The sequence below is a fragment of the Rhinopithecus bieti genome, unplaced genomic scaffold (genome assembly GCF_001698545.2).
Source record: "Rhinopithecus bieti isolate Rb0 unplaced genomic scaffold, ASM169854v2 scaffold_2077, whole genome shotgun sequence".
NCBI classification, from domain to species: Eukaryota; Metazoa; Chordata; class Mammalia; order Primates; family Cercopithecidae; genus Rhinopithecus; species Rhinopithecus bieti.
The window spans coordinates 1352661-1380396 of NW_016803882.1; the positions used below are offsets into that span (position 1 = coordinate 1352661).

Genomic DNA, 27736 nt, shown 5'->3' on the forward strand with positions numbered 1-27736 from the left:
ATTCAGAGACAGAGTAGAGAGTGTTGCTCTGTCTCTTAGGCTGGAGTGCAGTAGCATGATCTCAGCTCACTGCAACCTCCACCTCCTGGGTTCAAGCGATTCTTCTGCCTCAGCCTCCCAAGTAGCTGGGATTACAGGTGTGCGTCACCACGCCCAGCTAATTTTTTTGTATTTTTAGTAGAGATGGGGTTTCACCATGTTGGCCAGGCTGGTCTTGAACTCCTGACCTCCAGTGATCCACCCACCTCAGCCTCCCAAAGTGCTGGGATTACATGTGTGAGCCCCTGCGCCCGGCCGAGCATGACTTTTTTTTTCTGAAAAGGAGTATGATTTTTAGCTGTCATTTAATTGAACGCCACCACATGCCAAATACAGGCGCATACATACATGATCGTTAACCCCTCCTGTCCTCAGTGTAAGCCAGTATTACCTACACTTGATAGATGGAGCAGAGAGTAAGTGGAATGCTGATCACACCTTACACCCTGAGCAGAAAATGATGTTTTTCAGGTGATATTGCTAGTGTCCCCCACCCAGAAGCCTGAATTTAGTTGGAAAGGAAAAGTTTTATTAAAAAGTCTCTCCCCTGTGGCTTTAAGGAAGAAGGAGGGGCATGTTTGCAAAAGAAACGCTGGTGATGAACGTTTCCCTGTTAAATCACATACATCTTAGGACTCCTGTCTCATGGAATCAGTATCTTCTTGGCAGTTTTACAAAGAAACTTGATTTTAAAGCCACAATACAGAAGAGATTGGTGTCTTCTATGGCTTGGGTTTTATCTGCTTGGTGGGTATGTGTCTAATTCTCTCTTTCCCTCTCATACTGGTAAATATACCAAAATATAGAGAGAATAGTATGACCAATCCCAAAAACCAATCATTCATTTTTAACAGTTATCAAGGTTTAGCCACAACTTTTTGATTGCTTCTTTCTCCTCCTCCTCATTTGTCTTTTTACAATTGGTCAGTCAATATATTGCATTAGTTATATCTTTTAAGTGCCTTTTAATCTAGAGCAGTTTCTCTCACCCTACTTGGGAGGCTGGAGTGGGCGGATCTCTCTTTTTTATGCCATTGGATTGTTGACAAAGTGCCAGCCTTCCTGGGAAAAGATTCTCCGCTGGATTTGTCTGTTTTCTTCTTTTAGATGTCCTTTTGCTTGTTCTTGTGTCCCCTCTATTTACTGTAAATATAAAAGCTTGATTAGATTTGCAAGGTTTGGTTAAATTCAGCCTTGCCATTTTGGGGTATGAATATATCATAGGCTGTACTGTGTACTTTATGTGACATCCCTTTATAAAATAACTAATTTGGGGACTGTTCCATGTTTGGTGTAAACTAAGGGGTTTGTGGATTCAAGCCTCCATTGTAAGGTCCCTATCACCTTCATTTTAACGACTTCATGTATTGATCTTTTTCCTCATTACTTCATTAGTGACTGAAAAATGTTGATTTTCTAATTGGTTGTTTACCCTGAAATATAGGTCATCCTAAAAAGCAGGACAAATGCTTAATTCTTTTCCTTTTAGTGCAAATTTTGAGCCTAAGACATTGGTGCCTGGTAATCTCCACTGGTGATCACTGTTTCGTGGGGGGTTGTTTGTTGCATCGTCATTGTTATTGTTTCCCCTTTCCCTGTTTTTGAGTATCATCATGAACTCGTATTTTTTAGTGTATTTTCAAGGTTTTCAGAATACCGCAGTCATCATTCTTTCTGATGTCCAGGGGCAGGGAAGGGACAGTATCTTTTTGATAAAAGGATATACCAGGACTCCCTCAGTGGACTGAGTTTTGGAATGTCCATCATTTGTAAGAGTGATGGGGTCTCACTTCCTAATGGTTCAGAACCATTAGAGGTACTTCCCTGGGTGCCCAGTATGACCTATCACTGTTAGAGTATAATGCACTTCTTTGGCTCTTTATCTGGTTAAAGCAACTCCTTTATCCACAGAAAAGCCCACTTTTACAGCTTTGTGAGGATAAAATTTTTGGAAAGGAAATAGATTTTTTAAAAATTACTAAGATTCTTTAATTAGGAACGACAGTAGAAGACTGGGATTACTAGTGACTCTACATTATTTTTTATTTTCTTCCCAATTGTAAGGCTGTGTCAGCAGAACATGAAATTAAGCTAAAAGTGGAAAGGTGGTACGTGTAATAGCCAGAATGTTCATCAACAAGAAAAGAAATTTATCTTGTAAAAAGTGTGTCTTTGCACGTAAAATAAACATAAAACCGACTGAGCACTGATATTGACTAGATGCTTTAAAATAAGCAGAAGGGGCAGAAAGTTAAATATTTAGATTAGTTCAAAATGTTAGCTTTATAGTAGTGTGCCATTGATGGAGTATTCCTGGAACATGTCTTCTCTGCTTGTTTTAACACCTGACCTTGGTCCCTGAAATGGAATGTATAGACAGGAAGACAGTGATATGGGTGGGTTTGTTTGACATTTTCTCTTTGTTTGAATAAGCCCTTTAGTTGTTTCTTAATACTACTGAATATTTAGTGGCTTTCTAGGACCAAGACAGTATGGTTCTGTCATTCTGTCATGATTGGTTTAGGTTCATTGACGTTTTCCCCAAAAGGACTAGACACACTTGAATCTGAGGTTGAGTTTAATTGACTTTTTCATTGTATGTGTATGAAGAATAGATGAACTTTGTCAACAAAGATGATGCCTGGCAGAAAGATTGAAACTTAGTAGGCTCTTGTTATGGGAATGCTTATTTCCCTGCTTCTCTCTCTCAGGATTATATAAAATTATTTTAGATTACTCATATAATTATGAGTAATCTAAATTACATGAGTATAATGTGAGCATAACGTCCTCCATGTTTATCCATGTTGTTGCAAATGGTAGGATTCTCTCTCCGCCCCCCTTTTTAAGGCTGAATAATATTCCAATTCATGTATACACCACATTTTCTTTGTCATTTGCCATTTAGATTGTTTCCATGTCTTGTCTTTTGTAAGTAATGTTACAGTGAACATGGGAGTACAGATATTTGTTTAGACGGTAAATCTTAGGTTGTGTTGTTACCATATCCTCCAAAATAATAATAAATAAAGAAGATAGAATGAGAGAATTGGAGGAATGTTGGTCAAAAGAAACAAAATTTCAGTTAGGAGAAATAAGCTCAAGAGATCTATTGTGCATTATGGTGACTGTAGTTAATAATGTAATGCATACTTGAAAATTGCTGAGAGAGTAGATTTTACGTGTTCTTATCAGAAAAACCTAAGTATGTCAAGTAATTCATATGTTAATTAACTTGATTTAACCATTCCACAGTGTACACATATTTCCAAACATCACATTGAGCCAGGGCTGGTGGCACAGGCCTATAGTCCCAGCTACCTGCGAGGTTGAGGTAGGTAGATCCCTGGAGCCTAGGAGTTCTAGTCCAGCCTGGCCAACACAGTGAGACCCCATCTCTATTAAAAACAAAAAAAAACACACACAAAAATAAACCAATTCCAGCCTGGGCAACAAGAACGAAACTCCACTTAAAACAAACAAACAGCCGGGCGCGGTGGCTCACGCCTGTAATCCCAGCTCTCAGGGAGGCAGAGGCGGGAGGATAGCTTGAGCCTAGGAGTTCGAGACCTGCCTGGGTAATATAGCGAGACCCCGTTCTCCACAAAAAGAAAAAAAAAAACAAAAAAAAATGTGGCTGGGTGGAGGGGATCATGCCAGTGATCTCAACATTTGGAAGAGGCCAAGGCGGGCAGATTGCTTGAGCCCGGGAGGTCAAGACTGTAGTAAGCCATGATGGAGCCACTGCACTCCAGCCTGGGCAACAGACCAAGACCCTTTCTCAAAACACAAACACACATATGTAAAGTTGTACACCATAAATATATACAATTTTTAATTTGCCAATTTAAACTATAAGTTAATTTTATATAATTTTTAAAAAGGATAGGAGGAAACTTTTGGAGATGATGAATATGTTTATGATATTGATTGTGGTGAGAGTTTCATGGGTATATACTTACATCCAAAATCATCAAGTTGTAGATATTAACTATGTACAGCTCTCTGTATATCAGTCATTTCTCAGTTAGGTGATTTTTAAAAAAATACTTACCTTTCTGACAGGCAGAAATGGCATGACATTTTAATAGTTGATTAATAAAGTTTTTTGTCGTATACTTATTGACCATTTAATTTGAGAATGGTATTTTCCAGTTATTTGTCAATTCTTGTTTTCCTTATTGATAGGTCTATATAAGAAGAATAATGCTTTCTTGACTAGTGGTTTGCTTTCAGGTGGTTGAAGGAGAAGCTGGTGATTCTGTTTTCTTTTTTCCTCTCCCTCAAAATTAATAGTATGAGCACCTCCACAGCTAATGGTTTCTCTTTAAAATAATGATGGATTAGGCTGGGTGCAGTGCTTCATGCTGTAATCCCAGCACTTTGGGAGGCTGAGGCAGGCAGATCACTTGAGGTCAGGAGTTTGAGACCAGCCTGGCCAACATGGTGAAACCCCGTCTCTACTAAAAAGACAAAAATTAGCCAGACGTGGTGGTGCACGCCTGTAATCCCAGCTACTCAGGAGGCTGAGGCAGGAGAATTGCTTGAACCCAAGAGGCAGAGGTTGCAGTGAGCTGAGATCGCACCACTGTATTCCAGCCTGGGCAAGAGAGTGAAACTGTGTCTCAAAAAAAAAAAAAAAGTTATGATGAAGTTCCTGTTTTGTTTTACCTCACTGAGCTGTAATAGGAATAAAATGAGATAATGTGCTTTAAAATATGTTAAGTACTACATAGTGGCCTGTTGCAAATACAGTCCAAGGCTTAAGCAGCTTCATTTGGAGTATCATTTGAGTAAGGTTCCTCTAGAAATCTATCATGCAGGGGCGGCCAGGGCTGTAGGGTGAGCGCACGGGCAGGGGAAGAATTCCTCAGAATTGTAACTGTGGAAATAAATCTAACCTTGATGCTTTTTCTCTTCTTGATTTCCATAAATTGCATTATACTTAATATAGACACATTTTGTGATCTCATAGTTGCATTAGCATGTTAATTTCTGCTGAGTGGGTTAGTAATCAAATAACCAAATGGATAGACAAGAAAAGAGACTTTATAAGTGGATTATCTTGCTTTCCAGTGTTACCATTTTTAATGATGGTCTACTCATTTTACTTTAACTTTTTGTTAATGGAAAATTTCAAACATACATAAAAGTTGAAGGGTTTTTCGCATAATGTTTTATTGTTTTAAGTTTGTTTGAATCAGCGTTCAATATGTTCCCTCTCATTCTCTCTTGCTTTTTTGCTTGCAGTTTATTTGTTGTGGAACCCAGATTGTTGGTCCTATAATTTCCTAGGTATCTCTGTGGTTTTGTTTAGCATGATTCTGTTTGTCAATTATCTGCAAATTAGTAGTTACCTTTTATATATTTTTTTAATCATGCAAGAATACCTGGTAGTGTGTGCTTCAATCAAGAGGCACAATGTGATGTGCCACATTGGTTATCTTTACCAGGATCTACCAATTGCCCGTTCCTTTTTATGTTTATTTACTTGTCTTTTGGTTATGTTAATGTGTTTCGTTAAATTAAAAAATATATCATGTATTTATCAAACAGTGCTGTATGAAGATTATACCAATGTACACAGCCAACAGCCATGTACCAGAATGTCCACATTTTTTTATTTTATAGATATCTGAGGCTTAAGGAGATACGTAGTTTTCCCCAAGATTACGTAGCTATTCAGTACAATACTCAGCTCTATATATGTAAATTTTGCATTAATCTCAGACATAACACCAGTTTTCTTCTCTCCTTTCACTGTAGTCCCAGGTTATTGCCCATCTTCATTTTTTGAAAAATTATAGGAAGGCAGATATAAGTAGGGCAAGGTGAGATGAAAAGAAGGGAACTAAGGCCGGGCGCGTGGCTCAAGCCTGTAATCCCAGCACTTTGGGAGGCCGAGACGGGCGGATCACGAGGTCAGGAGATCGAGACCATCCTGGCTAACACGGTGAAACCCCGTCTCTACTAAAAAAAATACAAAAAACTAGCTGGGTGAGGTGCCAGACGCCCGTAGTCCCAGCTACTCAGGAGGCTGAGGCAGGAGAATGGCGTAAACCCGGGAGGCGGAGCTTGCAGTGAGCTGAGATCCGGCCACTGCACCCTGGGCGACAGAGCGAGACTCCGTCTCAAAAAAAAAAAAAAAAGAAAAGAAGGGACTAAGCAGTTAACATAGGAGGGTTAAAGACCCAAATGTGATTTCCAGAACGTTCTGCACTTTCTTCTCTCATACTGATTCTCTAGTGCTTAAAATTATCCAGCCATTGATAATCATTACTTAGGTCTACTAATTCATTCCCTAATCTTTTGCATTTTTCTTCTCTCTTTTTTTTTTTTTGAGATGGAGCCTTGCTCTGTTACCCAGCCTGGAGTATAGTGGCGTGATCTCAGCTCACTGCAACCTCTGCCTCCCAGGTTCAAGCGATTCTCTTGCCTCAACCTCCGGAGTAGCTGGGATTACAGGCGCCTGCCACCACGCCCAGCTAATTTTTTGTATTTTTAGTAGAGATGGTGTTTCACCATGTTGGCCAGGCTGGTCTCGAGCTCCTGACCTTGTGATTTGCCCACCTCAGCCTCCCAAAGTGCTGGAATTACAGGCGTGAGCCACCACACCCAGCTTGTATTTTTCAAAATAAACATTTGATCACATTAATAACTTTGGAAACTTAATTTCAAACTTTTCCAGTAAAACTACTTTTTTGTAGCCCTTTAAAGACCATTATTAGCACTATTTATAAAAAGTACCAAAGCTGGGATCCTATTGGAATATTCCAAGTTTAGTCATTTTTGCTAGCACTTCATCAGTGGATATATTTACAAAAAAATTTAATCTAGATGTGTTTGATGTATCATTAAAAGTTATTTCAAAAATTGTTTTATTGTAAATGTTTTTCAAACTGAAGTTCTTCTAAAATAGCAATTTAACTTGATTTCTGGTAAATAGTTAAAGATTAGCAAAGTTTTTAATGTCATAATTTTTAGTAGAGGTTAAATTTAGAAATTACAGTCTCCTACTTCTAGTTCAAATCCAAGTGAACTTTTAGAAGTCTAAAATATACTGGCCTCTCTCAAGACCTAGACACAGATACCAACAAATGCCAAAAGAGATATGCAAACAGGAAACTATGTGATTCTTTTAAAAAATATTTTAAATCATATAATCATTTTCCCACTTGACCCTTCTCCTTCCTCCTCCTCCTCCGCAATAAAAAGAATCTACAGTAATCCTGTAGAAACTTTAGAAATCTTTCTGTTTTTCTTCCCCACAACTCCCTATTTATGTATGTTAAGTGCTACCTGATACAGCAAACACATGTAAATGATGTCCTTTCAAAGTTCACTAGCTTCCTCTCTGAAGTCATCTAAAATTCAGAAGCCATAAAACAAACCATCAGATAAAAGTGTGAGACTTTATACTGAAATAGAACCATAAGAACATTTTTTTGCAGTTTCTGCAAGAAATTACTCCTTTCAGTGAATCAATAATGACGTTTTAGGTCAGGATAATGGAAACTGTTTGCGGAGGAACGTAGGTAGGTGACTCTAGTACAGAGAAAGGCATTTGATGTGGCAGAGACCTAAGGCCAGGTAGGTGGTGGGTGTCAGGACCCATGCTGTAGAGCTGTCTGCAGGTTGCAGCTCCTCCAGCTGGCCTTCCTAGCCCTGACCAATTACTCTGAGGCTTCCAGCCCTAAGCTGCTTCTCTTGAATGCTCCTCTGAATACCTATACAGTGTGTGAAAGAATTCCTTGCCACTCATGAGAAATGTATAGATGCATTTGAAAATATTTGATGCACTTAAATCCCAGATTAGTAGCAATTATGGTAACAGATGTCCGTTTGATGAAAAGCCATTTCTAATAGATGGGGGAATCCCATAGTGACATGAGAAGAGGTTCACTTCCCACTTTGTAGAGTCCACCTCTTTAGCACGGCGTGCAGGCCCTTCATGATCTGCGCCCCGACTCCTCATCCCCAGATCTCCAGCTATTAGGTCTCCTTGAAAGCCATGTTCCAACAATACTTAGCTCTGGGAGTCCAAAGAGAGGCCATCATGTATTTTCTTTGCCTTCAGGCTTTTTGCTTAGAGTACCCATTCTCTGGCCATAAATTTAATACCTTTACAAATTAGCTACTTGTCCTTGAGAAGTCACCTTCACCATCGCTTCCTTCATAAAGCTTGCCTGGCTTTCCAAATGTAGGTTAATTGCTCTACTGTGTTGGTTACTGCTGTAGAACTATGTTTATTCAGGCAGCAGCATAGATACTGATTACATTTATGTGGGACTGTTGGTGGAAGGCAGGTTCCCCAAAGTGAAAACAATCCACTGAGATAAATTTTCTAAGCCCAATTTTATTTTACTGAAGACTGGGAAGCCCTGAGGTTGGTTCTGGAAGCACACACAGCCTGGAGAAAAGCAATTCTGGATGTATGTGGCTACCCCTTGATTTAGATGAATTACATTCCAGTCAAAAGGAAGAACAGATTTGAAAATTTAGTGGCAAGACTGACTTCATTCAGGAAATCATAACTAATTTTACCAAGCTAGGGGTGAGTTGATGGTGTGCAATAAATTTGGGAAGAAGGAAATGGGAATCCTGGATTACAATTAGTAGTTTTCTTTAATTCAAAAGGTATTGGGAGCTGTTGCAGATCTGGAAGAAGGAGAATTTACATTATCAGAAAGAACTCAGCAACAGATTTTAAAGGAGATGTGGCTTTGTTTTAGGTATTTTCTCATCTAAAAAAATTTAAGCGAATGATTAAAAATGCATCACCAAAAGTGCCGGGGTGATGATTCAGATAGCGCTCTGTAGCTCCATCCTAAAAAGGGCATGCTAGCCTGTTCTTCTGATACGTACTTAGAAAACTTTCCCAGTTCTCTCTCCACCTCTATTTCCAGCACCATTTGCCCCTTTGGACCTGATTCTCATCTAAAGATATTCTATTATGGGAAGTAAATACACCCTGAGAAAAATAACCTTCTGACAAAACATTGAAGTGAGTTCTTGTAAACCCTCAGACAGGCTACTCATTCTATATTTGTAGCAGGATCAGAGGAATTACCAGATGAAACGGCCCTGGAAGCTGGTGTGAGCATCCACACCACAGGCCTTCCTCTCGTCCCTAATCACACAGCTACCCTGGGAAGCCTTTTCTGGGGTCTCCCAGTCTCACTCTGGGTGGAGTTTGTTCTTCTTTCCTCCACTGCTGGTTCCCCAGGTCTCTGAATTAAATTTTCTATTCTCGTCTTTTTTCATAAATTCTCTTTGAAGATCCAGAGACAACTCTCCCAACAGTTTCTATTCCCTCTGAGACATTTGTAAACTACCGTCTCATCACCCACTAGCTGGCCCACAGCCATTGGTTACATACACAGCCCAATCTTTTCATAATTTACCATCCAAGCCCCACACTGTGTGCTGTGGGCTTCATGATCCGTTTACCAAACTATTCCCAGCCCCAGCATCCTGTGCTGGGCCTCAGCACAGTGTGAGAAAAGGAAAACTTGGAGGGGATCCAGCATGGAAAAAAAATGAAAGATTGGGAAGAGGAGTGTCTGAGAAAAGGGTGAAGGAGCTGGGTAGGTTTAGCGCTTGAGAAGAGATGGAGAATGAGGCATACATTGAGAGATTGTTTCACTTTCACCTTGGTTATAATATCCATAAAGATAGGTTTAACATGGTAATCCTTGTTTAGTGGTGGACTCTGTGTATGTGGGATGTTACATTACTTTCGGAGAGGTACTAAGGTGCTCAAGCAGCCTCTGCAATAGGATTTAGTTCCCTGTCTTTTCTATCCCTTGTCTGATCAGCCCTGAGATTTTACTGGTAAAGAGACTGGAGAAAGAGGGGTGGGTGGACAGGACACATAGGATGGGGGAAACTCCTGCAAGTATGTTTGCCTGATGGGCTCCAGATGGGGAGCCGGGACATACCTGTGACCATGGTGGGTCATTAGGTCTTACATAGTTCTGGGAACTGGTGAAACCTGGGGTCAGTAGATGGTGCCTGTTTGACCTTTGGGCATCTTTAGGAATAAGAAGTTCAAGAATGATGATGACAGCAGCTGTTACTCATTCAAGACATTTCTGTTAAACGCGTTGTATTCGTTATCTCATTCAATCTTCACAACACCCTGTTCCGTAAATACAGTTATTATTCTCATTTTACAAAGAGGGCATTAAGCTCAGAGTTTTTAAAATGTGCCCATGGTCACATTTGGTAAGCTGCTCATCTGAGGTTTAAAGCCAAGTCTGTCAGGTCACAGACCCTAAGGTGGGGTTGTTTGGTTTGTTTTAGCAGCGTTATTGAGCTGTAATTCACATACCATTCAATTTAAAGCATGCAACTCAGTATTTTTTGTTATGTTACTAATTTTTAGAAATTGTGGTAAGGCCCAGCACGGTGGCTCACGCCTGTAATCCCAACACCATTGGAGGCTGAGATGGGTGGATCACTTGAGGTCAGGAGTTCGAGACCAGCCTGGCTAACATGGTGAAACCCTGTCTATACTAAAAAAAATTAAAAATTAGCCAAGTGTGGTGTCATGCCCCTTGTAGTCCCAGCTATTCAGGAAGCTGAGCAGGAAAATCGCTGGAACCCAGGAGGCGGAGCTTGCAGTGAGCCGAGATCACGTCACTGCACTGCAGCCTGGGCAACAGAGCGAGATTCCATCTCAAGAAAAAAAAAAAAAAGTGGTAAAATATATTTGACATAAACCTGCCATTTTTTTAGTGTACAATTTAGTGACATCAATTACATTCACAGTGTTTTGCATCCGTCACCACTATCTATTTCCAAAACTTTTTCATCACCTTAAAAACTCTAACTGCATACCTGTAATCCCAACTACTCGGGACACTGAAGCGGAAGAATTGCTTGAACCCGGGAGGCGGAGGTTGCAGTGAGCTGAAATGGTGCCATTGCACTCCAGCCTGGGCAACAAGAGCAAAACTCCATCTCAAAAAAAAAAAAGAAAGAAAGAAAAATGACTCTAACCTTTAAGCTGTAACTCCCCATTCCCTCCTTTCCTTGTCACCTGGTAGCTGAAAATCTACTTTCTGTCTCTGTTAATTTGCCTACTCTAGATACCTCATATAAGTAGAATCATACAATATTTGTCCTTTTGTGTCTGGCTTCTTTTCCTTAGCATAATGTCATCAAGGTTCATCCATGTTGTAGCATATACGAGAACTCCATCCCTTTTTATGACTGAGTGATGACCCATTGTATGGATATCTTGTAAACTACATCTTGTTTATTCATTTGTTGATGGACACTTGAGTTGTTTCCACCATTTGCCTATCGTACAGAGCCCAAGTTTTAGCTGGCATGTATATCACAACATAAGCTGAGAACCACCCCAGGATGAGATCTCCTGATTTCAAGCTGGAGCATCACACCATGTTGCAGAGAACCAGTAGCCTCAGTATTGACAGTCAGGCTGACCTGAGTTTTGAAATACAAGTCTATCACATTAGCTGTGGGGGAATGGGCCAAGTTATTTAACTTCTCTGACTCTGGGTTTCTCAGTCTCCACTATCCAGACAGGTAAACACAACAATATGGTTGAATATGTGTTCTATTGTGGGAAGTTTTCTTTCTTTCTTTTCTTTTTCTTTTTTTTTTTTGAGATGGAGTTTCACTCTTATTTCCCAGGCTGGAGTGCAATGGTGCGATCTCGGTTCACTGCAACCTCCTTCCGGGTTCAAGCAATTCTCCTGTCTCAGCCTCCCGAGTAGCTGGGATTACAGGCACACACCACCACGCCCAGTTAATTTTGTATTTTTAGTAGAGATGGGGATTCTCCATGTTGGTCAGGCTGGTCTCGAACTCCCAGCCTCAGGTGATCCACCTGCCTCGGCCTCCCAAAATCCTGGGATTACAGGCGTGAGCCACTGCGTCCAGCCATTTCTTTTTTTTTTTTTTTTTTTTTGAGACGGAGTTCTCGCTCTGTTGCCCGGGCTGGAGTGCAGTGGCGGATCTCAGCTCACCGCAAGGTCCGCTTCCCGGGTTTACGCCTCCGGCCTCAGCCTCCCGAGTAGCTGGGCCTACGGGCACCCGCCACCTCGCCCGGCTAGATTTTGTATTTTTTAGTAGAGACGGGGTTTCACCGTGTTAACCAGGATGGTCTCCATCTCCTGACCTCGTGATCCGCCTGTCTCGGCCTCCCAAAGTGCTGGGATTACAGGCTTGAGCCACCGCGCCCGGCCCAGGAAGTTTTCTTAAACACTTTACCTTTTCAATTATCATGACAACCTATGAGAACAGATACTACTACTACTATTCTTCCTCCTCCTCCTTTTTTGATAAGGAAATTTGGCGGAGGTCACATAGGTGGTAAGTGACCAGGGACTTCAAACCTAGATCTACCTACCAAAGCATTATACCAATCCCTCATGCAAACCATATGTATATGTATGTGCTTGTATTATATATATATATATATATATTTCACTTGTTTATGTACCTTTTTCCATCTTTATAGACAGGTCTTTTATGTTACTATTTTCGGTGGCTATAATGGACCATTTTGTAGTTATTGAACTAGCCCATAGATTTGAGCATTAAGGTATTTCCCCTTCACTAATTAAAAAGAACTTTGTATGACCATCTTCATAATACTTAACCAGCAGTCGGTTCTAGATTTGTAGGGGACCTTGCCTGCACTGGGATGGCTTGGACATCTTCATTCTAAAATGTTCTGAAGCTTTAGGGAGGGAAGAAACCCCAGAAACTCCTTCGTTCCTGTGTTGGATCACCTGCCAAAGATCTGAAGTCATTCCAGAGTCAACCAGCCTTCCTGCTGACCCTAATGCCCAGATTTCCTTGATTTTGCATCAGTGCAATTGAAAAAAAGATTTCAGACTGACAGGCAACCTTTTTAGTGTTTGAAGGTAATCAGTTCATCCCAGAGCAGTGATCCTCAGGAGATAGGATTACTTACTATTCCGCAGAACGAAGAAGCTCAGTCTAAACTCTTGCAGTTTTCTTTTGGTATTTCAGTGCTTCTAACCAGGTTAGGATACCCTGTTCTCATATATGAACTCTGCCTGTCATTCAGTTCCCAAGAATGAGTACAGTCTTCAGGAATGAGAGGGCAGGAGGGGGGAGTTGTTTACATTAGCATTTGCCAAGTTTTTACTGTTTATCTTACCGGAAAGTCAACAGTGTGACTATTAACCTCCTGCATAATTAAAATTTGGGCCTTGTTATGGTTGTTCTTAAACTTGTGGTTAAATCTTTGTGATTTTTAGAAGGCAAAGAGATGGAGAGTAAAAGGAAGATAAAATATGACCATTCAGGGGAACTGAGGTACATGGACACCTGGAGCTGCTTATTGTAAATTGGCAGGTTCATTGCAGCCGGTGGAATGAATGATAAGGGAATTGTGTAGATCAGAGTCTCCCAAGGTACTCAGCCAATTTTGTTTAATAAAGTTAAGTAGATTTTTTTGAGCAGATCACATTTCCCTGGTGAAGCTGGAGGGCTGTGAGATTTCTTTTAAAGAAAGTCTTCTGCTCTTAAATGAAGAGAGCATTGTTCTTATTTTAAAAATAAGTACGTGAACACCAATATAGTTAACAAAGCTCTATCTTCTAGTGATCACTAATTTATTCTTAGCACAAAAGAGCTGAACAATATGTCTGAGGCACGAAGAATGAGGAAGAAACAGTTAAACATGAGAAGTGGCTGAGGGCATACATTCCAAAGCGCCACTCCCTGCCACCTCCCTCTGGTAGGTAATGACTCCAGATCATCTGATGAATCAAGGGATTGTTTTTGTACTGAGGATAGATTTCCTATAGCAGAGACAACATTATTTATATTCCCAGATTGTATTCCTTACCTTTTTTCCTATATTAATGTCAGTTATTAATGTTGTTGTTTGACACCGTGCACTTACTATATGCATGTCAAATTCGCATTCAGTTTTTATAATGAACTATGTGTTAGTTTTTGTTTTTATTTTGATCTGAGGAATCGGAGGCTGGCAGAGATTAGGTAAGTTATCCAGTGTTGTACGGCTGGTAACATTTACAACTAAAGGACTTAAAGGGGAGAAACGCCGGTTTGACTTTCAGGTGAAGCTTATTGAGTCACCTTTCACCACCGTACACATACATTCCGGAATTACCTCACCTATAATACTGATACAAGGAGGTCATTTGTTCTTTTCTTGTCCATACCCTTTTCAGTGACCATCTCCTCACCCTCTAAAGAGTTCCCAGGTCTTTGGGCACTTTTCAGATGACATACCGCATCTTCCTAATAACCTGCCACTGTGAAATAAAGAGTTCCATTTCCAAATAGTTTCTAGTACATTCTGCTACACACTCCCACCCAGGATCGCCAGGATACATTCAGTTAAACAGGAATTACCTGTAGAGAATCAGGTCCTTTTGTAACTTAGCATTACTGCCCCAAATCTGGGCTGGAAAAATAAATGCTGATGATACTCAACTAGCAGTTGCCTCACAGCAGGTGCCCAGTAAGTGTTTGTTGAAGACAAACACTTGTTAACCAAAATGAATTAAAATGTGAGAGTGGCCCCGACCAAATGGACATTTTTGGATTTTGTGGGCTTTATTTATTCATGCTAGTCATAACTTCACTTAAGAATTAGCCTCATTTTGTTTTTTGTAACTGGAGACTGCCCAATTATTTCATCCATCTTGTGGCCCCATGGCTTAACACTCTCAGAAAATATTTTTTATTCACTGTGATCATGGAGTATGCAGGGGGATTACCCTTCAGTGGCAATGTGGAACTAACTTGCCTCTGAAAGCAAGGGAGGTGAAGGAAAGCAACTCTCAGACAACAGATGTTTCCAGAAGTGGAGTTTTGCTTTGCACTGAAAATTTAATCCAAGGGCATCAGATTTTTAAAACATGAATGAATCAAAGTAGGAGAGTTTGGAAAAGGAGGGCACTTTTGAGATTTCCACACTTTGTTGCTAGCAGCTTTGTTACCTGTGGAGAGAGAATTCTGGGTCCATGGGTGGCTCTGCTCCTGTAGGTTTTTCTTGTTTCACAGTAATTGGTAGTAACAGGCTTTTCTTACTTAAGTGATTGATCTAGCCTGGCTTGAAGAGATGATCAAATTCCTTGGCACACAGAAATGTTTAGCAGGCTTCTTCATATCCATTGCCATTGTGGTGCCTGATATATCTGGTGCTAGTGAATAAGTCAAAGAAGTGTAGAACAGATGCTGTGGAATTTCTTTTCAGGACTAATAACAGTATAATTTTTTCTTGTACACAAATCAGGTTATTTCCCCCACCAGAATGCCAGGTTAAATTATTTCAAGTCTATACAAATTGTTTGTTTTGGCCGGGCACTGGCTCACGCCTGTAATCCCAGCCCTTTGGGACGCTGAGGTGGGTGAATCACGAGGTCAGGAGTTTGAGACCAGCCTGGCTTATATGATGAAACCCCGTCTCTACTAAAAATACAAAAAATTAGCTGGGCGTGGTGGCGGGCGCCTATAATCCCAGCTACTCCAGAGGCTGAGGCAGGAGAATCGCTTGAACCCGGGAGCTGGAGGTTGCAGTGAGCCAAAATTGCATCACTGTACTCCAGCCCGGTGAGAGCATGAGACTCTCCCCCCCGAAAAAAAAAAATTGTTTGTTTTTAGCCTAAAACTACAATTTGCACTCTGACTTCTGAAAAGCACAGAAACTCACTTTGAAGGCAGTGATGCCTTGTCAGGAATGTAGACTCTGGAAACAGATTCTTTAGATTTGTATCCCTCTACCTATAAGCTGTATATGACCTTGGACAAGTCACTAAAACTCTCCAAGCATCAATTTCTTCATCTGTAAAATGGAAATGTTAGTATCTAGCTCAAAGGACTAAGGGGAGATTGAGACTTTATGCTTGTGAAGGATACTATACACATAAGCACAAAATAAATACTTGTTCTGGTTTCTAGGGACACATTAACATAATTTTAAAATAAGATTTCAGTCATTGATGTTTTTAGCATTCCCTGTGGATAGATCAAGGGCAAGTAGCCCACGGCTAGCCAGCATAGATGGGGAACCAGAAGAATGGGGGTGGTGGAGTTGCTGAGTTCCTAGAACAGGAGAAGGCCATGGGTGAGAGTAGGAGCTCATTTCAGACACACAGCTTCATTCTGGAGTTCCTCACGTGGCTCATAGAAGAGTTTGCTTATGTGTGTGTCTAGATTTGTGTTATTTGTGCTATGGAGTATATTTTGGGGTTCTGACTCATCAGTTTCCTAGGTCAGTGGCAATCTCTTTAAAACTGATAACTATGACAAGTTATTAGTTTCTGCCTTTTTTCTTCAAGGACTGGAACCTTTGCAGATTTAAGAAAACTGACATTTTCTTAAAAGTCAAGGAAATGTGCTAAACTGTAAATCATTGGGTGAATTACATAATTCTGAAGTTTATGTCCTCTTGCTAGTTGTAAGTTAGTTGTAGGCACTTTGTAATATCGTTAATTTTAACTAACTTTTCTTGAATATGTTCTGTGTGCCAGACATATGTGCTGAGGATAGGAGATTACAGTTTTGTGAAGGACATAGACACAGAAAAAGATAATTTTTCATGTAAGCAGTAGGTGCAGTGTTCAGGGTACACATAGGCTGTTTTGGGAGGTATAAGAAAGGATATCTGGTCTATACTGGATTTTCACGAGAGCTCCGTGCCTTGATGAACACTCTTTTAGGCAGCACCTGTCCCTACTAAGAGTCCCAGCTAAGAAATGGAAAGTTCATTAGGTCAGCTTCATTAATTATCAAAGAAATCTACATGAAAATAATAGACTTTAATAACATTTCTCTAGATATAGGGTGTCACTGTGTTTGCCTAGGCTGGCCTTGAACTCCTGGCTTCAGGTGATCCTCCCACCTCAGCCTCTGGAGTAGCTGGGGTTACAAGTATGTGCCCCGTTCTGTTTTTAAGGATGATTCCCAGTGTTATTATATTAAAAACTGGTATAAATGTTGCTACTTTGGGGATTATACATTCAAACAGCACAGTTAGGTGTATTGAGGTCCATAAAATGTTCATTTCTGAAAGCTTGGCAAGGTTATCTGGAAGGCTGAGGAGAGAGGATCATATGGGCCAAGGAGTTGAAGTTGTAGTGCGCATTGATGATCACACCTGCGAGCAGCCGCTGCACTCCAGCCTGGGCAACATAGGGAGACCTTGTCTCTAAATAAATCAATCAATAATGCATGAGTGAATGTCTGCTGTGTAACATGCACTGTGCTGGGTACTGCAGATACAGCAGTAAGCGCTAGAGACACAGGCCCTGCACTCGGGGACCTTCTAGTTCAATAAGAGATCATCTCTTTTCTATGGACTAGATAGAGATGAACCCAAGCAGCAGTTTCATTAAAAAGACACCTCTGCCTCCCCTTGCTGTCATAACCATCCTTCTTCCTTGCTCCCTTTCCTCCCTCACCACATAACAGATGTATGCCAGAAGAGGTGTGTGAATGACAAATGAAAGTTTTACTAAAACACTTTTTGTTTATAATTTTTTTATTTAAAAAATTAATTTCCACCTGAATCATAGACTCAAGTTGCCCTGAAGATATACATCCTAAAACACTTTTTTTTTATGTTAGAAGAAATTTATTTTCCTTCCTTTTCTACTCTTTCTCCTTTGTGAACCTCCTTTGTGGAGGGCACAGTAGTGAATCTAACAGAACAGTATGCAGCTCTCATGAAGCTTACCCAGGTCTCTAGCAGAGTGGGACTGAGCAGATTTTCTTAGGTTGTTCATATGACGTAAAACCATTACGTTCTGAAAATACAGCTCCTGTTAAACATCCAGACTTGACTGCAGTTGTCAGGAAATTCAGGCTCGCAGAGAGGCTGGCAGACACTTTGAATCTTCAGTCTGCTAATGCCAGGGAATGGACTTTCCTGGGGAAACTCTGGGTAACCCTCATCCCAGCAGCTGCAGGTCATAGGAAAGAAGAGGAATGAAAATGTCCCCATGTGATGAGTAAGAGTAGGTAATAGTAGTGGCTTAAGTTCCCAGAGGAACAGTTTTCTTCCCGCTCATGCTCAGGGTTCCCTTCAACTCTAAGATTAGAAAGCAGATCCTTTTAAAATCCTGGATTGCGTTGCAGGATTTCTTGGCCTCGAAGAGGTGGGCAGTAAAGGAAGAAGACAATCATCAGAGCAGTGACTGGTCAAAAGCATGGCGGAAAATCATTAAATGGAGAAGTGACTCTGGGCCAGTTGAATCATGACCACCTGCTTTTGGAATTTCCTTGGCATATGTATTTTGGGGTCTGTTTGCTTTTTTGCAGACAACTTGTTGCTTCTGCAGTTTGTACTAGAGAAATAGTGGAGTGGGGAGACAGCGGAAGTTAAAGTCGGTCCGGCTGAGAACCTGCATTTGGGTAATAGAAGTAGGGATGGGAATGAGAAAGACATAAAGAAGATATCTTTATCATCAGTAGATGGAGATAATGAACATGGAGAAAGGCAGTGAAGTGCAGAAGTGAAGGGTCTGGACTCATGATCTGGATCGATTCACATCCTGGCTCTGTGAGAGTCGTTGGGCTGGATATTTAACCTTGCTGTGTCTCAGCTTTCTCATAAGGTAAAAGGAGCTCTTGCTAATGTCTCCCATGAGGATGGTTGGTGCACAGAATGTGCTCAGTAAACACGAGCTCCTACTGTCCTTACTACTGCTATCATCACTGTCGTTATCTTTGTCATCTCTATTGTTATTAGGACTTAGCAATTGTTTGGACATAGGAAGTGATGAAGGCTTCTAGCCTGAGTAAAAGGGATAAAGGAAAGTGTTGGCGGTAAGAAGAGGAATTGGTTTATGAATGACAGTAAGTTCACTTCTCGATGAGTTGAGTTTGATGAATTTACGGTGTTTACATTGGAGTAGAAATCAAAGCTATAGGTTTATGAATCATCCTAAATAGAATTAGTAGTTGAAGCAATGGAAATGACCAAGGTCCATGATAGAGAGAAAGTAGAAATAGTGGAGAGCCAAGCCGAGACTTGATTTCTCCTCATGACTGCAGCACATAGTACAGTTGGTTCCCTGTACAGAACACAAAAATCGCCATGGTCATTAGTGCTGGGTGGTGGAAAACACCTCCTTTGAGCTATTCGCCCACTTTTTTTTTTTTTGGAGACTGAGTTTCACTGTGTTGCCCAGGCTAGAGTGCAGTGGTGCAATCTTGGCTCACTGCAGCCTCTGCCTCCCAGGTTCAAGCGATTCTCCTACCTCAGCCTCCCAAGTAGCAGGGAGTACAGGCACCCACCACTGCACCCAGCTAATTTTTGTATCTTTAGTAGAGACAGGGTTTCACCATGTGGGCCAGGCTGGTCTCGAACTCCTGACCTCAAGTAATCCACCCGCTTCGGCCTCCCAAAGTGCTGGGATTACAGGCATGAGCCACCATGCCCGGCAACACTCAGTCTTTTCATTAGCTTCTTTCATAAAAATCTTCATCTACATTTGTCTTCTTGGGAAGCCAGTGATGTGTTTGACATTCTATGGCAACCGCATTAGTTCCCTAGGGCTGCCGCAACAAATTACCAGAAACTGGGTGGCTTCAACGGACAGAAATCCGTTCTCTCACAGTTTAGGAGACCAGAAATCTGAAATCATGGTGTCAGCAGTGTTGGATCCTCTAGAGACTCTGAGGCATTCCTGTTTGTAGACATACCATTCCAGTCCCTGTCTGTCTCAAGATTCCTAAATCTATCTGCAAAGACCCTGTTTCCAAAAACAGTGACGTACTGGGGTTCCAGGTGGATGTGAATTTGGGGAAATGCCATTCACCCTATCACAGGAGCTAGTGTGCACTGCCCTGCGCCATGGGAGCTGGCGTGGGCTATATTCTTAGTCCTGTGGCGGAAGCGCATGTCTGAATAGGCTAGTAGTACTTAAAAGAGTGGGCCTTGTATGGCTGATTTTTAAAAGGCTTACTTAACAGACATGGATCAACTACTTGCTGAGGTATGTGAGTGGGAGTTGACTGCTAACAGAATCCTTGATTTATTTTTCTTGTTTCAAAATTTATATTATTCCTATTAAAAATGGAATTTTTCATCATGTTTGGATTTTCTGTGTCATGGCTGCTGTTTTTCCTGGCCAAATTCTTCATCTTCGAGGCAAGCTCTCCTGGAAGACTCTGTCCCTGAGTTTCTTATAGCAAATTGAGTATGCTAAAAAGCCAGACATAAAGACCACCTGCATTCCAAATGGGGCCCTGTCACCACCAGCAGCAGTGGGGGCATCACCCACCCCAGGGAGGAAAGGATGGTGTATAGAAGGGACCCCGAACTATGAGACAAGAGACTTGAGTTCTGGTCTCAGTTCAGACATTATAAGTTATCTATGAGACCTTAGATAGATCGTGGTGCCTTTATGTGCATATTTCTCTTCCACCCAGAATGAACCCTCAGTCTGACTATTTCTTCACCTGAAGGCAGGATGGAAGTATATTTTTTCTTCATTTTCTCAAGTATTAAGCAAATGGTTGATTTTTTTTTTTAATCTTTCTTTTTTCTTTTTTCTTTCTTTTTTTCTTCTTTGAGACAGAATATCGCTCTGTAGCCCAGGCTGGAGTGCAGTGGTGCGATCTTGGCTGACTGCAATCTCCACCTCCCAGGTTCAATCAATTATTGTGCCTCAGCCTCCCAATTAGCTGGGATTACAGGTGTGCACCACCACACCCAGCTAAGTTTTGTATTTTTAGTAGAGATAGGGTCTCACCATGTTGGCCAAGCTGGTCTCGAACTCCAGATACCAAGTGATCCACCCACCTCCACCTCCCAAAGTGCTGGGATTACAGGCGTAAGCCACTGCATCTGGCCCAAATGGTTGATTTCTTGATACTGTCTTATAATATGGTGGTAGGCATTGGTAAGCAAGAATAAGAGCTTGCCGTCCAGGAGGTAACTGCTGTGCCTGGGGAGGTGCAGGATATGGTGGAGCACAGAGAAAGCAGTCTTCTAGACTAGAAGTGCGAGGCCAGGCCCCTTCCCGCCCCCGGAAGCGGCATCTAAGTAGAGCACAGTGAAGAGTTAAGCTGGGTGGAAGGAGTAAGTAACTGATGAGTAAAAGTTAAGCCAGGCAGGAGGAGGGGGAGAAGAGTGCCCCTGGCAGAGGGAGCAGTGTGTGGGAGAGAGGAAGGCATAGTCATGCAATGGAAGTGACTGATCCCAGACCATGAGGGAGAACCAGATGAGAATCAGAGCTGGAGAGGAGAATGAGGGCCAGATCATTTGGGGTCTTATAGGCCATTACATGGAGTTCAGGCAGTATCCACAGAGCAAGAGGAAATCATAGAAGGGTTTTAAGTGGCATGACTAAATTAAGAGACAGGGAGGGTCTTACTGTGTTACCATGGGCTGGAAGTGCAGTGGCACAGTCACAGCTCACTGCAACCTCAAATAAGTCCTAGGTTCGAGTGAACTTCCCACCTTAGCCTCCCAAGTAGTTGGAACTAAAGGTATGTACCACCAGGCCTGGCTAGTATTTTGTTTTTTTTTAAGATATGGGGTCTCCCTAAAGTTGCCCAGGCTTGTCTCAAATCCTGGGCCCAGTTGATCTTCCTCCTCCTGCCTCTGCCTCCCAAAGCACTGGGATTACAGGTGTGAGCCACTGCATGCAGCCAAAATGTGTATTTTTAAAGTTGTCTTGACATGAGTGTGGAAGCCAGGAGGGCTTTTAGGAGGCCTTTTCAGTAATCCAGTAGTGTTGGTGAAGATCAAGCTGCATCATGGGATAGATTCACCAGGACCTTGATGAAAGAATGAATGAGAGGGAGAATGGGGTGACCACCGGGTGTGTGGTGTGGACAGCTGAGTGGAAGGTAGCATCTTACTGAAATCTGGAGCCAACGAGGACAGGTCATTGAGGGAGCATATTTAGTTTTGGGTATGTCAAGCATGAAGTTGCTGTGGAATATTTCCAAATAGACGTTTTCAGGAGGCAAAAAAGTTCTTTTTTTTTTTTTTTTTTTGAGACGGAGTCTCACTGTGCCCAGGCTAGAGTGCAGTGGTGCAATCTTGTCTCACTGCAAGCTCCACCTCCCGGGTTCAAGAGATTTTCCTGTCTCAGCCCCCTGAGCAGCTCGGACTATACAGGTGTCTGCCAGCACACCCGGCTAATTTTTTTGTATTTTTGGTAGAGATGGGGTTTCACTGTTAGCCAGGATGGTCTCGATCTCCTGACCTTGTGATCTGCCCACCTTGGCCTCCCAAAGTGCTGGGATTACAGGCATGAGCCACCGCGCCCGGCCTCAAAAAAGTTCTTAAACCTTGTGTTACCAACTAAACTCAGAGATATATGGCCATACTTAAGTCCATTAAAGATTCTCCTTGTTCTTCCATCTCTCAGTTGTTTCTAAGAGTCATTCATGTTTATCTCTCTTTCAATGTGACCGTAGACTGGAAGCTTCACCTTTCTGCATCTGTTTCCTCATCTAAAACGAAAAGGCAGAAGATGATCTTCCCAAGCTCTGTAGGCTTAAACCTTCATCAGACGCTCTGCAGTTCTTTGGTTTCAAAGGGATTACAGGGTGGCGCTGGAAGTTTCTAGTCCTTGTTTTTCAGAATCCAATTTGAGCTCTTCTGGTTGCATATTCTCATGCTAAGAAAAAAAGCCTATTCAGATGTATATTGTGAGCCCTCAACAACATTATCCTCAGAAGGTGCAAAAAAGAAAAGATGTAGCCAGATTGGTGCAATGGGAAAGGATTTGCCCAGCCTCTCAGGAGGGACGGATTAGGCCCAGACAAAAAAGCCCTGGCCTCTTGATCTGCCCTCTTTCTGCTCACTGGGGCCTGGCTCACTCTGGGTGGTCAAGAGCCTCTTTTGTCAAGAGGAATCTCACCCCCTCCCTAAACTCCAATTCATCCCAGTGGGCCTTGGGCAGCAATCTTTGTCTTCTTTTTTCAGCCTTCCATCCTGTAAAGTTTGAGCAGGATGGGCAGTGACTCAGGAAGGTGAAACCCATCAGGCCCTTGCCTCCTGCTTCAGTGGGGAGTCCTTGTGAAGGGCTTGTGCTGTGGAAAACCGTTCTCTTTAGCTTTTGTAATTTTCTCAAGCAACGAAAAAGCAAACAAATGCAAAAAGCTCATTCTGCTTTAATTCCCACTTCCATCAAAGGAGTGTGTGTGTGAGGAGAGTGCTCAGGTTCCTACCGAAAAGTCAGGTGTTTGTGAGGCCTGCTTCAGGTGCGATCCTGACCTGGTCAGGCCATGTATCTTTTGATGTTTATGGTAACTCCACATTCCTTCATGAGGGGAGAAGGGAGACAGAGATGATAAGATGTATCAAGGGATTTATCAAGTGTAAGTTCACCTTAATCTCTTTTAGACTCTGCCTTACCACTACTTTACTATTACTCAGCAATTTTGAGTTTAGGGGATTTCAGAGCAAATCCTCTTTCCTGCTGGCCTAGGTTTTGTGCAAATGTTAATAGTGAATTGTGTCTAAGCATCAGTAAAGAACTAATGGGAAGTAATGCTTCAGGATAAAAAGAGAGAAAGGTCTGGAAATCATAAATTCCAGCAGTCAGGCTGACATTGAAATCTGATTCCAGCTTATCTGTGTTGCTTATCTCTTTAGGATCAGATATCTTAAAGGACATATTCATTTCATTTTTTAAAGTTTCTAAAGGAAGAACCCACTGATCAGGTAACTACCTCTACCCACCCCACCCCAGTTAGCCAGGACGATAAGGAAGGACCACTGACAGGCTTCAGGTCAAACACGTTCCCCCTGAGGGCTCTGTCATTTGGAATCAGTTGTATGTATCAGTTTTATAGTCTTTATAGCTTTATTGTCTTCCGCTATCACAGTGGGAACAGACAAGCATAGGCCACAGATGAGTGTATGAGGATTTAAAAGACTCAGAATGTCTTAAAATAGCCTGGTAGCTAAACAACAATAATAGCTTGGCATTCCTGAGAATGGTTGTTTAAAATTCAAGGCATTGGTTCTGGTAGCAGTTAGTTTCCACTAGCTGGGCTCCCACATTAGTTACTCTGGAAATCACAGTCTCATCACAACGGGAAGCACAGGGATCTGTTAAGCTCCTCCCAGCCCTTCTGAGGGTGGTCCCTAAGCCTTGGGCTACAGGCACCTATACACCCTAGAACACAGTAGATGCTGTAGACCTGATCATTTTAAGGACTGTAGTGATGTTGTTGTTACCCTGACCAAATAATAATTATCAGTCCACTCTTAGGGGCTTATTTCTCCCACCTAGATACACAGGCAGTCTGTCTTTCCATCACCAAGTCCTGAGGAGGTAGCTTTTACTGCCTTGTTGAGAGGAGGAGGGAGTTGGGAAGGCCAACCAGCAACAGTATGTTAAATCACATTGTGATTGTTAAATCACCCCACATTGTTGGGGTCCCATCATGTCTGGAAATGGGTACAAACTGCCCTCTGAACGTATCATCAGCAGTCAGCTCTTGACTCCCTACCATCCTGAGAGAAGCTCGTGCCATGCAAGCTGGCTGTGGGGAAGCCTCGCCTACCCCCTGCCCACCAGATCCACATTCACCCACAGGCTCTGCTGCTTTCTGGTTTCTCCATAGAGCAGTCCCACATCACACCGAGCAAAGCAGTTTTCTGTTGCTAGTCCCCTTTCCATATTGAAAAGTTTTGGGGGATGGGAAGGATGCAGAGACACTGGGCCTAGAATGGCTCCTTAGATGGTGGGAAGGAATAAAGTGACTCTGTTGACCTTGGGTCACATGCACTGTAGACTTAGGGAAAGTCCTGAATGGCAGAGTTACTAATGACTATCAAATCACCTTTTGCTGACTCCCGTGGCAGTCCTGGATAGCGTCCTTGGCATACTGGATTTCAGATTCTGACAGGTGATAAAAGCACATCTTGAGATTGCTGCTTCACAGGGCCCAGATTCCTTGCTATTGACTGATGTTATTTTTGCCTTTCCTGAGAAGCTCCCTCATGTGTTTGCTGTTACTTTTAATGGATTGCTTCCTGATACATCGGAGGCCCCAGGCACTTGCCCTTCAATCTGGCCAACTGCAGCCTGACCTGGGTGGAATTGGAGCTGCCTGAGGAACACTTAGACCAGGCGCTTGGCAACATGACTCACTTTTTTCCCCTAAAAGTTAGTCTGTAAAGAGCAACTGGAATTGTTTACATCTTTGTGGAGTGTAATTTTAATCAGGATTCGCAAGGTTTTTCACCTCAATTCTCTGAATTTTTAAGATCTTAAATGCCCTGTGGTCACAGTATTTGGCCCTGTACTTCTGGGGGCTACATGGAAAATGCTTGATGATCATGACTGACTTGTCAATAGCAATTATGCCAATAAACAGAAAAGTCTTCCAGTTCTGGTCTGTTGAGGCCCTGCCGTTAAGCCATTGTTTTCCCAAAGGCTCTGCAGTGGGTTCTCATAGGATATCTTTCATTGGTTCTTTCTCTCCCTTTTCCTCAGAGGGCCACATTTGCTGTTTTGTGCAGGAAATTCCCACTGTTTTGGGTTCCCCAGCTACAGTTGGAAAGACATCAGAGTGTTCAAGGCGGAGTCCAGGCCTGAGATCTCAGCAGGCCAGACAGACAGCAGATGCTTGTTGCATTTCTTGTTATAGTTTTCGTTCCTTGCTTAGCACTTGTGGAACCAAAGCCAACAAACAACAGGTTGTGAAAAGAATGAGAGTCATTTGGCTTCTGACACTGATTGGGGCTCGGGGTTTTTGGGTGTTTTGTTTTCTGATTTGAAACCAGCTGTTTGGTAACCACTAACTCTCGCCTTATTCTTTTCTTGCAGATGAGCTCACAGTGCCTGCACTTTACCCCAGTAGCCCTGAAGTGTGGGCCCCGTACCCTCTGTACCCAGCGGAGTTAGCGCCTGCTCTACCTCCTCCTGCTTTCACCTATCCCGCTTCACTGCATGCCCAGGTAATTGATACCCATCGGCCACGACTTCACTCACTCCACCTCCAGTCCTTTCAAACTTGGTTCCCCAGAGCACACCATACAACTAACACCTATCCAGCTAACAGATCCACCTTGAAGAGATTAATGATCCCCTCTAAATCAAGCTGACACTCCTTCAGGACTTACGAGGATCGTCTGACAGCAATGATATCACCCACTGCCTGATGTTTGCCCCAAATGACACCTCTCTCTTCCTTAATGATCTCACCTCATATCGCACATGAGAGACTGGGGCAAGTTTATCCACTTGGCTCCCAGCTAGCTAGAGGGCATCACCGGAGTGTATACGTGTGTGCCTTGTGTGGAAGGGCTACAGAGGAAGGTGTGTGCTAGGAGCAGGGGATATGTGCGTCTGTGCGTGTTTCTGTGTGTTGAGAGTTTTCCACTCTCGTGTACTGTGAGAAGAATCTGACCAAAGGGAAAGCTTCCATGGGGGAAGGCTCTACTTTCTTAAATATGTTACAGGAAAGATTAAGGGCTCCTTTTCTCCATTTTCAGGAAACCCTGTAGAAAAGGAGGTACAAGATAGTGTCTAGATGGAATTACAGGTCAAAGCAGAGATCTCTATTCTGACCGGCTTTCTTTCTTAGTTAAAAATAGCCTGATTTTTATAAACAAACTTCCTGTTTCTCCACAAAGGTTACTATCTACATACTAACACTTCCTCTCCCCTTGGAGAAAATATTCTCTTAGCTTTGCTTTTAGCACAAGTAGTAGTAATCAGTGTAAAGATTCACCTTTGGAGATCACTCATTCTTTGGCCTGCAAAGATTGATGACCAGTAACAAATAGAAAGTACGTATGTAGGTTTCATTTGTCTTTCTGCATGTGTAATTCAGCCTTTAAATTTTAAATTTTCAAAAATTATTAGGCTGGACAGGTGGAGTTTTCATTTGCTTGTTTTGCTCAGTGTTTGTTTACAAGGCTGGATGAAATAAACAAGCTTCCCAGAAAACTTCCTTCTGACTTAAAACTCTTTTATGTTGTACAGAGTTCACTGTCTTGATAAAGACCACCTAGAAGCAGCCCCCAGCGAGGGTTCTTGAAAGTCATGGGGTCAAGATTGTTGTTGGCTGAGCATCTTTTAATTCTTTTTACTGAGTTACCAACACATTGTGCGTGCATTGACGACCTGGCTTCCTGGGCTGCCTTTGGTGCCTGAGCCCCAGTAATGATTGCCCTCTGTGTTGGGAGAAGAAGGGAGAAAGTAGTACACGTAGTGAAGAAAAATATGTAGGTGGTGGTGGTGGTGAGAGTACATGGCACAGAAAACAAAGGAGCCAGGATTACCTGTGCCTTTGGCTTCTCCTTCCCCTGCTGCTTTTTCTTCCCTTTTCCATGTCAGTGCTTGGGAACCCTCACAACTGGCAGGTAACGGGGTGAGGGGATAAAATGTGAACCTGTGGGTTTCTTCTGCTGAGTCATTAGGATCTTTGTAGCAGGCTGCGGATAAATGTGTGGATGACATGGGGCAACTAAGAGCCCCTTTTGCTTGCCACCTCCCACCCCTGCTCTGGATGGTGTCTCCTCTTGCTAGACTGCCGGGTACAGATCACGTGGCAGTTAAGGCAGATGTTAATAAATACCATGAAACAGTGGTTTGCATAGTCTTCTGAATAGCCATATCAAGAGTTGACAACGGCCAGAAAGTACTGGGAATGGTGGCTTTTGGATATGACATCTGCCCATTCTTCATTCATGTAATGGGTAAAATCACAAGTAATTCTGGAGATACGGTATGGT

General features: G+C 42.3%; 1 protein-coding gene across 1 annotated transcript in view; it reads left to right on the forward strand.

Annotated features, from left to right (window-relative positions):
• The window catches only part of RBPMS (RNA binding protein, mRNA processing factor), a 170736-nt gene that overhangs the window by 131687 nt on the left and 11313 nt on the right, over window positions 1-27736 (forward strand). The window contains exon 8 of the mRNA XM_017857103.1: window positions 25824-25954. Coding sequence (XP_017712592.1) covers window positions 25824-25954 — 131 coding nt within the window. The remainder of the gene's footprint in view (window positions 1-25823; window positions 25955-27736) is intronic.